This window comes from Tachysurus fulvidraco, chromosome 25, assembly GCF_022655615.1.
Source record: "Tachysurus fulvidraco isolate hzauxx_2018 chromosome 25, HZAU_PFXX_2.0, whole genome shotgun sequence".
Classification (NCBI taxonomy): domain Eukaryota; kingdom Metazoa; phylum Chordata; class Actinopteri; order Siluriformes; family Bagridae; genus Tachysurus; species Tachysurus fulvidraco.
The window spans coordinates 11,665,889-11,677,905 of record NC_062542.1 but is presented as its reverse complement, the minus strand read 5'-3'; the positions used below and the strand labels follow the sequence as shown (position 1 = coordinate 11,677,905).

Sequence of the window (12,017 nt, the reverse complement as noted above, 5' to 3'; positions counted from 1 at the left end):
AGTAATGTTAAAGATGTTCTTTCTGTTCACTCGGAACAACAGAGATGTTTTTCTTTACTATAGTCAATAGATTTGTTCTTCCTGTTCACTATAGACACTTCTTGTTCACCAGAGTTGCTTTTCCTCTAGTTAATGTTCTCCCTGCTTGTTGGAAATTAGAAAAGCTCTTACTTATTACTAGAGATGCTAGATATGCTTTAACTATTTACCAGAAATGTTGAGATGTTCACTCGAGTTGCAATTCCTGTTTAGCAGCACTACATTTTTCCTTCTCTTCTTCTGTCCCCAAGTTATATTCCTGTTCCTGTTTAGTAAAGGCATTCATTATGCTCTTTCTATTTAAATTATAAAGTCAGTGAAGTTCTTCTTCCTGCTTATAAGTCAAATAGATAATGTTCTTATTTTTGATAGAGATTAGAGATAGTGGTTTGTTCTGCACACCAGAGATAATTCATGTATACTAAAATCTTTTGTGTTGCTCTTCCTGTTCACATCATTTAAGATGATCAAAAGCCATTAGTTTTTCCTGCTTGCTAAACACATCAACAATGTACTTGAGATAACAAAAACGCATTTCCTTTTAATTTATGATATCTCAGATGCGCTTGTTGCCTCTTGCCGAGTTGCCGTTACAGTTTAGTAGTCCTTAGAGATGCTGTTCCTGTTCATTAGAGTTCCTCTTCCTTTTCAATAGGCTTTACAGTACATATCTTATTAATGGTTGCATCATGATGCTTTAAAACATTGTATTATTGTTTTATTGCTTATTATTGCATACTCTATGAACCAGCATGTTAAATTCAGCTCAGTTCAGTTCGGTTCTAGTCAAATTATGTTTTGAGCAGCCAATATGAGTAAATCCAAAGTATCTAACTGAAAACTATTTTTACATGTCTCTTGTTTATTGTTTCTTTCTCTGTCTCTCTGTCTGTCTGTCACAGATTATGGCACCATTAAGAAGGTTCTCTCTCCACTTAACCGAACCACAGGCAGCTGTTTGCTGGATGAAATTGAGCTTTTTCCCTCCAGGTACAGAAGGGAAAAAAAACTCAGTAATTGCTAGTACATTTGATTAAATAAATTTTCTAGTATGCAGTCTGAGCTACGAGCTACAATAAATGTGATTTCCTCTACAGGAGGAGAGAACCGATCCTGAGCCTACTCATCTTGCAGAGCCGTAGCGAGCTTTTTGTGGGGGTCAGAGATCAGGTTATCAAAATCCCGCTCATGCGCTGCAATTTCCACAAATCCAGAGAGTAAGTCTAGACATGCACTACTAGTACAAAACCACGTGTGACTACCTTTTTTGTGCTGTGAATAATTAGCCAACTGGGCTGCACCAAGTAACAAAATGGAATACCTATTAAACTACTGTTGATGTGATGCGATATGAATATGTTCATGTTTTATTCCTCATTTTCACATACAGTACATGCATTTACATTCATTCATTAAAGAAATTCAAGCCTTGTTCCCTTAAAATTTAGGATCTTGTTCAAAATTTAAGGTAGTAATTGTCACTACAGAGATCGAACTCGACTGAGGTCACAAATAAGAAAAACAGAGTACACCTGACGAAGGGGAATTGAAACAAAGGAGTGTAATTAGAAACAAATAAGCAAAATTATAAGACTGGTGTTTGAGAACATGGGAGTGCTGGTGCTTGGCTTCTGCGGTGGCCATGAAATGAAATCTGTGACGTTACGCATTGTGACAATAATAGCACATATTTTAGAAAAATCTAATTGATATAGTAATTAGTGATCTGATGATGTTTATGGAGTGATTATAATTGAATGCAGTTTTATTTTGTAATAAATTACTAATACGAATCATATTAGCTTTAGAATCACTTCTACCATAGTTTAAATAATCGTAGCGATTATACAGTAGAAGTAGTAGTAGGCACAAGCTATTTTAAGAGGTTCAGACATTCAAAAGGTACTTTTTAAAATGTTCCCTTAAATACAGAAAATGTGAAAGATTTACTTTTATTCTTTTAGAAAGTTAATGAAATGTGCCATGCACATTGTAATTAAATATCAAATCTTGGGGCTCCAGTCACACCTTTTGTATAAAACTTCATTAAATCCAGTAGATCTCATTTAGCAGCTTTACCATTAGAGGCAGCAGGGGCTGTTAAAAATGTTCTACCCCATACTGATACTTTCATAAGACTTTTATAAGTTCAAAGTATCAGCTTTCAAAGTAATGCTTGTATCATATATTAAAAGAGAATTTTTGAGAAGGTTAGTTAGAGTAGATGAACGCTCAAACTCAACCAAAATCTCTAAAAGACTACTGAAAATTCCACATACACTTCTCAGACATGTTATCAAAAACTGGACATGGCGATCTCAGAAAGGTCTCAAATTTTTGTGCCATGTATTTTACTAGGTGCTGGAAACATTACTTTGTGATTCTGGATGGAGATTTGTCAGCTTTATATTCAACATTCAGTGTAGATATAGTGACTGTGGAGGCCTTGAACTCTTCTTGGAACCTGTGCTTTGTGATGTAGTACAAAGTAGTGGTGATAAAAGGATGAACAATGCCTAACAGAAGGTGATTTAACTTAATGAATTCATACCATTAATGCCAAATTCTGAGCCTGCCATCAGTATGCCAAGTGATTTCTGATCAGTCAATGTTTTTTTTATATTCAATAGTTTTTGGCTAAACTCTTATGCACATAAGCATCCCAAAATAGCCCAATAACCATGCCACAGTCACCGAGATCACTTTTTATCTCATTTTTATGAAAGCTATAACTCTTGTACCTGCATAAATTTATACATTGTCCTGCTGCCACATGACTGGTTGATTGGATCATTTCATGAGTGAGCATACATAAAAGCAAACACAGCAGGATGCAAACATTGCTGCTATTTTAAATGGAGAAGTTATCAAGAACGAAGTAATTTGTTCGGGACTGAAATCCATCATTGATGTTGAAATATGTGAAAATTGTAAAGCTGTATCTGAATATCCTATTGGCATACCAGTTCGTAACACACAGCATTCTTTTTCATCATCTCCTTGCAACTTAACACCGGACGTCGACTCCATTAGTGCATTAGTACTCTCCTCTGTGTGTTATGTGTTATTGTCCCTACTGCTGCCAATCAATAAAAGCACTCTGTTTGTGTGCAGAAAAGATTGATGGGATCTTGCTGAAGAAACATGCATGAAGAAATGCAACCAAAAATTTTATGGTTACAATTTTTCACACGATAAAAAAATACTAGGAAATCTGTTAAAATAATTAAATGCTTTGATAAGTAAAAGTGTTAAGAGTAGTATTGATAAATCTTTACAGACTTTTTGGTGTCTCTTAGCAGCTTCATGCAAAGGTTGGCTTATGACTTTTCTGTAAAGTGTTTCCCTCCACTTTGCATTTACAGACAGGTTTAAATATTCAATTTTATCAATTCATTCATCTTTATTATCTACTTTATCCTGGTCAGGGTCACAAGGATGCATCCTAACTGGGACACCACCACACTTACCTAGGGGCAATATAGTGTTGCCGAGCTTCCCACTATAATGTTATGGGAAGTTGGAACAAACTGAAGAAAAGCCACAGAGACAGTAACCTGAGCTCAGGATCATACTGGGGATCCTGTGTGGTGGCACTGCCACCGTGCTTCCCTTGCATATGCTTTATAAGAACTGCTTAGTATTACATTTCTTTATATATTTGTTAATCAGACTATCCATAATCTTTTACCTTATGGCCTCAGTCAGCAGAGAGCTCTCATCATTTTTGACATTCAGCTTCCAGGCTCGTTTCCAAGTTTGTTCTTCTAATCTCCATTGCTTAGAGGAGACATCAGTGTGTGAGGTCGTGTGTGTGTGTGTGTGTGTGTGTGTGTGTGTGTGTGTGTGTGTGTGTGTGTGTGTGTGTGTGTGTGTGTGTGTGTGTGTGTGTGTGTGTGTGTGTTTGCTGTCCTCTGTATGGACACATAGGCAAGTGTGCATGACAATGAGAAATGCTGACCAAAGCTGACTTCATTCAGCCGTGTAGCTCAGCGAGGAGACGGGTCAAATGTACTGTCTCGGACAAACAGAACAAACCACCGATCCAAAATGCTTGGCCTGAGTGAAAAAGATTCCCGTAGCTTAGGATACACACATGCGCACACCCCTTCCACACCCCCACACAAACACACACAATCTTTGTGATTTAAAAATCCAGTGTCATAAATCTTAAACACATTAGAATGCTAACTAACTAGCATTTCCAGTGTTGATTATGAACATTTATGAATAGCTCAATCATTTTAGGTTAGTTTGTGATTGCTAGTTAGCATTACTAAAGGTTATTAACTTTTAAAGAAGTATGACCTCAAAGTCCTGTCAGAAATACTATCCAATTAGCAAATTATTCAGATAGTTAACATTACAGAAGAAACAGAAATTGAATGTCTTTACTTCTACAAAGCTGCTTTGAAACAATGCAAATTGTTAAATGTGCTTTACAAATAAATTGAATTGAATTGAATATTTAAAAAATCCTGTCAGTATCATGTTTAATTAGCTCATGGTGCTAGCTAGCTATTCATATTTGTGAATTTGACTTAAATATTCTGTCAAAAGATAGTCTAGATAGTTACTTGGTTACTTAGTTACTTTACTAGCATGTTTGCAAACTGGAATTTGTAAAGAGTTTTGACTTTGTTAGTAAATATGATTTAAAAATCCTTACAGAGGATTTTTTCTTTTACAGAGATTTTATATTACCTGTGCTGGCTACAAACATTACAGGCAAAAATCCTGTCATAATCCTGTTTGATTATCTTATAGCTGTTTGCTAGCTATGACCATTTGTGAAAATTCTGCCACAATTTCCATCAGGGTGTTAGTTAGCATGATTGCTAGCTAAAAAATAGTAAATAATAAACATCTATTAGTTTTTATAATGCCTTGCAGATTAACTCATTGTTTCTACCCAGCAATAGTAGTAAAGATGATAAACCTTTTTAATATGTTTTAAGGTATATCTTATCTTATTAAATTTCTTCTGAAATTCTGTCAGGATAACCCATGTAACTAAGTGGCTAACAAAATCTACAAAGTTAGATTTAAATGTATTTTTCATACCTTCAAACCCAAACGCCATTTTCAGACTCAAAGACACATTCACACTTTCTATTTTTTGTACTCAAAGGCATATATGGTTTACAGACACTGCTGGATCTGATGAAATCTTGTTGCCTTTTTTCATTTTTATTGTGTTATATATCCAACAGAATGTCTGCTTTTTACTGCTTAGAGTCCTTTACCCATGATTCCCAGACGTCATGGTATTGGCATTTCAGTCGCAGCTTCTTTGTTTGTGTGTCCATAAGGAGTCCTCCTTTCCCTGTTTATCTCTTTCATCGGGTCGTTATGTGACAAACTTAAAACATTGACAGAAATCTCATTCTGTGAAACCTGAGCTCTATCACTTCTGGTATTTTTAGATAGGTATTGAGTTGTATTTGTTGTCTCTGACTGTCCTTCTTCTCCTTTTCTCTCTTATTTTCATCTTTTCTATATCTATTTGTCTTCTCTACTTGCTCATGTTTTTCTGTCTCTCTATCTCTCTCTCTCTCTCTCTCTCTCTCTCTCTCTCTCTCTGTTTCTTACTCTGTTTTCATGTCTCGATATCTCTCTTCTCCTTCTCTGTCCTCTCCTTTTTTTCTTCTCAAACTTTGTGCTCTATATATCTATTTTTACTTCACACCCTCTCACAATATCCTTCCCAAACTTCCTGTCCCTTTCTCATTCTTTCTATCTACATGTCCTTTTCTTCATTTCTTTTTCAACCCCCCCCCCCCCCCATTTCTCTCTTTTGCTTTTCAATATCTTTATAATTCTATTTCCTACTTGTTCTCAATCTGTCTAAACAACTTCCCCCTTCTCTCTCTTAGGGCATGTGTTGGAGCGAGGGATCCATACTGTGGGTGGGATCTGGTGTTAAGGAAGTGCACCATGCTAGAGGAGAGTGTGAGCATGAGTCAGTGGGAACAGAGCATCACTCACTGCCCTGTGAGTACACACACACACACACACACACACACACACACACACACACACACACACACACACACACACACACACACACACACACACACACACACACCAGGGCCCTCAAGTTTTGAAGACAGTCAAGCATGACCTCTCCAAAATCTCCTAAAATCTAACTTCATCAACTCGTCCTTGCCCATCTATATCCATTTTTTCATCCTTATCTATCTGTTTTCATCCAGTCATCTTTATCTTTCTGTTCCTACTTTCCATGCTTTTCTTCCAATCCATATACACACCCTCATCCAACCAACTTCATCTTCCCATCATTATTCATGAGGGTTTATTTACTTATGTGGAAAGGAAGAACAGAATATAGAGATAGATAAATGGATGCATGGCTAAATGAATAGGTTGAGTTGAAATAGTTGAAAGGCCAGATACATTTAATCACAGACATATGGATAGTGTTAGATGTACAAACTGATGAATGGACAAAGAAATAGAACAATAAACCATGAGATTGATTAATGGATGGATTAATAAAGAGATGAGCAGATTAATTAACTGAAGAATTCACAGACATACAGGCAAACAGATAGACAGACAGACAAATGTTGTTTATTTTATTTACTGATCAATCTTCTCTTGAGACTTGATCTATCTTGATCACTTTAATCTATGAAAGTGTTTAAAGGCAAAATTTTAAACATCTCTTATAGGAATCCAGGTGCCTAACAGTGTGTTAACTAAGTGTGTCACTCTGTGTGTGAATAATCTGAGTGTAATGAAAATTTAATGCTGCTCATTTTCACTTTCACAAACAACCTTGTTATACGCTTTTATTGCTTCACTGTGAGAGTGTTAGATATTTGCAGATGCTTACTATTTCCTCTGTGTGTGTGTCTCTGTGTGTGTAGGTAAAGAATATGACTGTAGATGGTCACTTTGGCCTATGGTCCAGTTGGAGTTCATGCAGTCATAGTGATGGAGGAAGTGTTGGCTTGTGTCAGTGTCGAACCCGTGCCTGTAACAGCCCGAGTCCTCAGTGTGGAGGAAAACAGTGCCAAGGCAGTAGTGTGGAGGTGGCCAACTGCTCCAGGTATACACACACACACACACACACACACACACACACACACACACCATCATACCATAAACACTACCTCCCACTGGCAAACACCAATAGCTTGTGAAGCAAATAGTAAAAGCATATTTTTAATCAAATAACACTTTATAAAAGCCTCAAGGGAAGGACAATTCTTGAGCTTTTTTTTTATTTTATATTCTTATATTATCAATAGGTATAATTAATTTACAACATATATAACAGTATACAACATCTAACATTTAAATGCAATTTAGGAGCTTACATAATGTATTATTATTATTATTATTATTATTATTATTATTATTATTATTATTATTATGTATTAGTGGTAGTATGCAATGCATGTTAATATAAGTATTTCAAAGTGTTTCTGAATGTAAGTGCTAGAGTTGTCCTGTGCCCAGGAATGGAGCGTGGACACCATGGACATCCTGGTCCTCCTGCAGCACGAGCTGTGGGATCGGCTTCCAGGTGCGTCAGCGCTCCTGCAGTAACCCAACGCCTCGCCACGGGGGACGAGTTTGTGTCGGTCAGAACCGCGAGGAGAGGTAAGGACAAACTCATTGTTGAAATCTGAGGCTCATTTCCATGCCATTCTCTAAGACAAGAAACACAGTTAACAATTCTGATGTGACCTTCACTGTTGCTTAGCTGTAGCATGATTTACAAGAACACTGTAATTCAACACTGTAGGGATTTTTGCCGTGTACTTGTTCCCAAACCTGTACAAGCTTTTATGATAGGATACATGACGGATAACCAAATAATAACCAAGTGTACACCTACACTAAGTCTTATATTTTATGTCTTAGCACATCCTGTGGCTGTTGATTTTCTCACTTAAGATGAAACATGAAGATGGATTTTATATTGAAGACTAATGTCAGTGCAGCTCTGGATCATATAAGGCAATGCGATATTAATTAACACTCAGAATTGATTGATTGATTTATTTTATTATTATTATTTATTTAAATTGAGCTATAGAATGAACTCAACTGAATTAAAGAATTCTACCTTCTCTTTTTTTATTTTGGAATTACTAATTAACCCTCAGGAGTCGACTGAGGCACTCGCATGGCCTTCTGCATTATTTCTTTTTCATATCAACAGCAAGCACCTAAAATTCTCCCATCATTTATGGACATACAGAAATGAGGAAGCTGTTATTCAGAACTGTAAAGGTTATAATTTTACTTGTGTTCACTCACAATCGAAACAAAATTTTGTGCTTTTGTATAAAACAGAAAATGAACAGGGTGCTCTTTCCAAGGCATCCATCTCCATGAATTCTATGAACTTTGCCATCATGTTAAAGTTGCACTTGGTAAAACGTTGTTGATTTAATTAATGTTACAGCAGCTCTGACAGTAGTTTGGCATGTAATTCAAATTTCAGATTTATATAAAGACATTCTTAATACAGTATTGTTTCTATAGTATAGTTACTATACTATTTACAGGAATGAATGTCTGCTTGGAAAGTCATGAGTTTAAATCCCAGGACCACCAAGCTGCTACTGCTGGGCCCCTGAGGCTCTTAACCCTCTGCTGTATAAATTGAAATAAAATGTAAGTCATTCTGGATAAGGGTGTCTGCTAAATGCCATAAATGTAAATTTTAGGCCACAGGAGAATCTTCAGTACAGAGGACTTAAAGCTTTCCAGTTTCTCAGCAGCATGTCAAGGTGTTGTGTTTTTGTCTTATTAAATTCAGGGCAGAGATAAAAGAGGACAGTAAGTAAATGTCTGTTGAGTTTGCGTGTTCAGCTCCTATGCTTTAGGGGTTTCCTTTAGTACACCAGTTCCCCAGGGCCACCGGCAAAAACACGTGTTGTAGGCTGATTGAGATTTCTAAAATATTTGTAGTGTGTGCGCTTGCGCACAGAAATGAGATGGCACCGCATCAACTCGTGCCACGGGGGTAGACTCCAGGTTCCCTTTGACACTGTGTAGGATAAGCAGGTCAGAAAATGCATGGATGGATTAATGGATGGATGTAATAACTGCAATGAATTAAAAAAAAAATAGATTGTAGTTCCAGGCTTTGGACAAAGCCCAAGTGGGTAGTTTAGAGGTTAAGGCACTGGACTGCATCGGGAGGTCATGAGTTCAAATCCCATGTCCACCAACCTGCCACTGCTGGGTCCCAAGCAAGGCTCTTAAACCTCAGTTGTATAAAATAAGGTAAAAAATATGTCATTTTGGATAAGGGTATCTACTAAATGCTATAAATGCAAGGTGTGTAACATTATCAAAGGTTAATCAATTTTAAAACAGAAAAACACAAGGCACAGGACACATGATTAGAAATGCACAAACAGTATACACAGAATAAGCTGCAAAGAAAAGGCACAGGATAGTAACTGAAATCAGATGAACCATCAACAATCCACTGACATGAAATGTTGGAAGAGAAGAAGAAGAGAAAATAGGTCACAATATAATAACATTGTGTGTACATAGAAAAACAGTCAACAGTAAAAAGACACTACAGTAAAATCACTGTGTAGTAGATTGAAGAAGATTCATGACAGAGACCAGGAAATAACCACGTTCACAACATTAAATGTAGCTTTAAACAGGTAATAATTATGACACGTCTTTCCTTAATTAATAAGAAATGTAATCAGTGACATATTGCTTGTGTGATACAACATTGATAAAACATTTCAGCAGGTGCTGCTATAGACAAGTAATAATCTTCACATCACAACACACCCTCAGTGATCGTTTTCTTACCAAACAGGGTCATGATTTATTCCTTACATCTCTTTAATTATGTATAATTTTTATTATTTAAAATGACATTTTGATTAAAAGATTATTTATGGAATGACTGCTACCAAATCAGTCGATTTCTTCAAATAATATATTAAGCATTTCATAATAATCAAATAATTTGCATGTGGACATGTGCACTTTTCTAACTGTAATAATAAGATGTTTAATTTAGCTTTAAGTACAATTAATTGTTTGTTTATTTAGTCAGAATTGATTTATATCGATTCTAATCAAAGAGCACATTAAAAATTCCTAGAAAATGTGGCTTCTTTGTATTATCTGCATTCATTTCAACATGTCTAGATATCTCTTTTAATGATTAATGACGTTATTCAAAGTGCACGAGAAGACGGTCACTTTGACAGGTCTTCCATCTCTCTTTTGAGTTACCATGGGAACACGTGGAGGCTAGGATTCCTCAAAGGCTGAGGAGTTATAGTTCGGGCTTGTACTTGGCACTAATTCTTTAGCGATGTATTGCTACACAGCCTCCTCCTCAGGTTTTCGACAACCTCGATATCCAGAGTTCAGGGGCCTTTATTGCTTCAAGAGGCTCAGTATAAATAAGTGGTGAAAAGAAGCAAGCACAGGCTGTGAGTTTGGCTCCATGCTAGCTAATCTTCAAGGCTCCCTGCGAGTTTTTTATTTACCTGAATTACTTTAACCCAGCTTCTCAGCCCTGAAGTGAACAATAGGCATGAAAGGAGCTGTGAAGCATTTTCATCTAATGGAGGGAGCGTGTTATAGGCCCTAACATGCTTTGTTAGGCTCATAGAAGGAGTCTGAATCGGTCCTCAAATAAAGCGAGCTGTATTCTTGTTTTTGTTCAATGTGGAATCTTCTGTTCTCACCCACACTCTTTTGAGGCAGTGTGTGAAAGGTGGCTTGGTTTTGATTGTTAATATTAAGTAAGAACTTCTTTTTATCTTACAAAACCTTCTTCCACTCATCTGATTGGCGTCTGGTTAAAGGCGCTGTAGTCACTTTGGTCAGGCAGAGATCCTCACACACAGCTCCACTGGTGTCCCGTCTCTGTCACTCATCCTGCACTTTGTGTATGAGAGAAAGAGAGAAAAATACATAGACAGAGTTTGGGGTTCTTCCAAAGCTGAGAACATGACCCCAGTAGTATTTCATCCTTATTGTGTCTACTGGTGTATGACAGAAATAAAACTATTAACGGTTATTACTTGATTCAGGTTCATTTCAGTGTGTCCTGAAATCAATTTTATTCAAGAAAAGCAATGATATTCAGTTGAGCAAGAGACAAAAAACACAGCTTGATGTATTGGCTAAATTTTTCTGTGTCTACTTTCTAAAAAAAACCTTTACTCTTGCTTCTTTTATCATTAAGAACAGCGGGACATGAGTATTTAGGGTTCAGCGCTTGTGATTAGAAGGTTCTGCATTTAAACATTCATGACTGCCAGAAGACAATTGTTGAGCCTTTATGCAAGACTCTAAAGGAATACTTCAGGATTTTAAATGTTATGTAATGCATCTGTAATGTACACATAAGTGCCACTTTAATAGGAATACCTGTACCTCTTAGTAATTCCAGTGAGCATCAGTCTACAGGTAGAAATCCAGGGGTTGAACACCTGGTTTAGACCACAATAATTTATTAGTATGGTGTAGGGTCCAGGGTGGTGTTTGCATTCATTACAGCATCAGTATATCTCAAAAATGACAGATTTAAGAGAAAAGTCCTGCATTGTAGACAGAGTGATTATAATCCCTCTTGCAGATCCGTGGCCAGGTCACTGACTCACTACTTTAATCAGCCCAAAGTGACTCAATTGCATACATTTTAATTCAAGACACACTTATTCAGAGAAGCATACATTTTGTCACATTTTAATGCAGTTAAGCATTAAGGTCCATGCTCAGGGGCCCAGCAGTGGACAATTGGTGGAACTGGAATTCAAACTCTCAAACTTTCTGATCAGTGGTCCAACACCTTAATCACTAACCACTGAGGTAATACATCCCTCAGAGCCACTGACTGCACAGACCATGCAAGATGTTCGACTATACCTTCATGTTCATCAAACCGTTCTGTTATCAATCATGCTGTGTGTATGAGTGTATCATTTTCCTGATGGTCCACC

The 12,017-nt window shown here is 36.8% G+C and overlaps 1 protein-coding gene across 3 annotated transcripts in view; it reads left to right on the top strand.

Moving 5' to 3' along the window:
• sema5a (sema domain, seven thrombospondin repeats (type 1 and type 1-like), transmembrane domain (TM) and short cytoplasmic domain, (semaphorin) 5A) overlaps positions 1-12,017 on the top strand; it is a 196,038-nt gene that overhangs the window by 120,519 nt on the left and 63,502 nt on the right. For all 3 annotated transcript variants that reach the window (XR_007139559.1, XM_027169818.2, XM_027169808.2), the window contains exons 11-15: positions 942-1,029; positions 1,137-1,256; positions 5,916-6,033; positions 6,933-7,114; positions 7,528-7,671. Coding sequence is in view for 2 of the 3 variants with exons in the window: in XM_027169818.2 (XP_027025619.1) it covers positions 942-1,029; positions 1,137-1,256; positions 5,916-6,033; positions 6,933-7,114; positions 7,528-7,671 (652 nt within the window). In the remaining variant the exon portion in view is untranslated. The remainder of the gene's footprint in view (positions 1-941; positions 1,030-1,136; positions 1,257-5,915; positions 6,034-6,932; positions 7,115-7,527; positions 7,672-12,017) is intronic.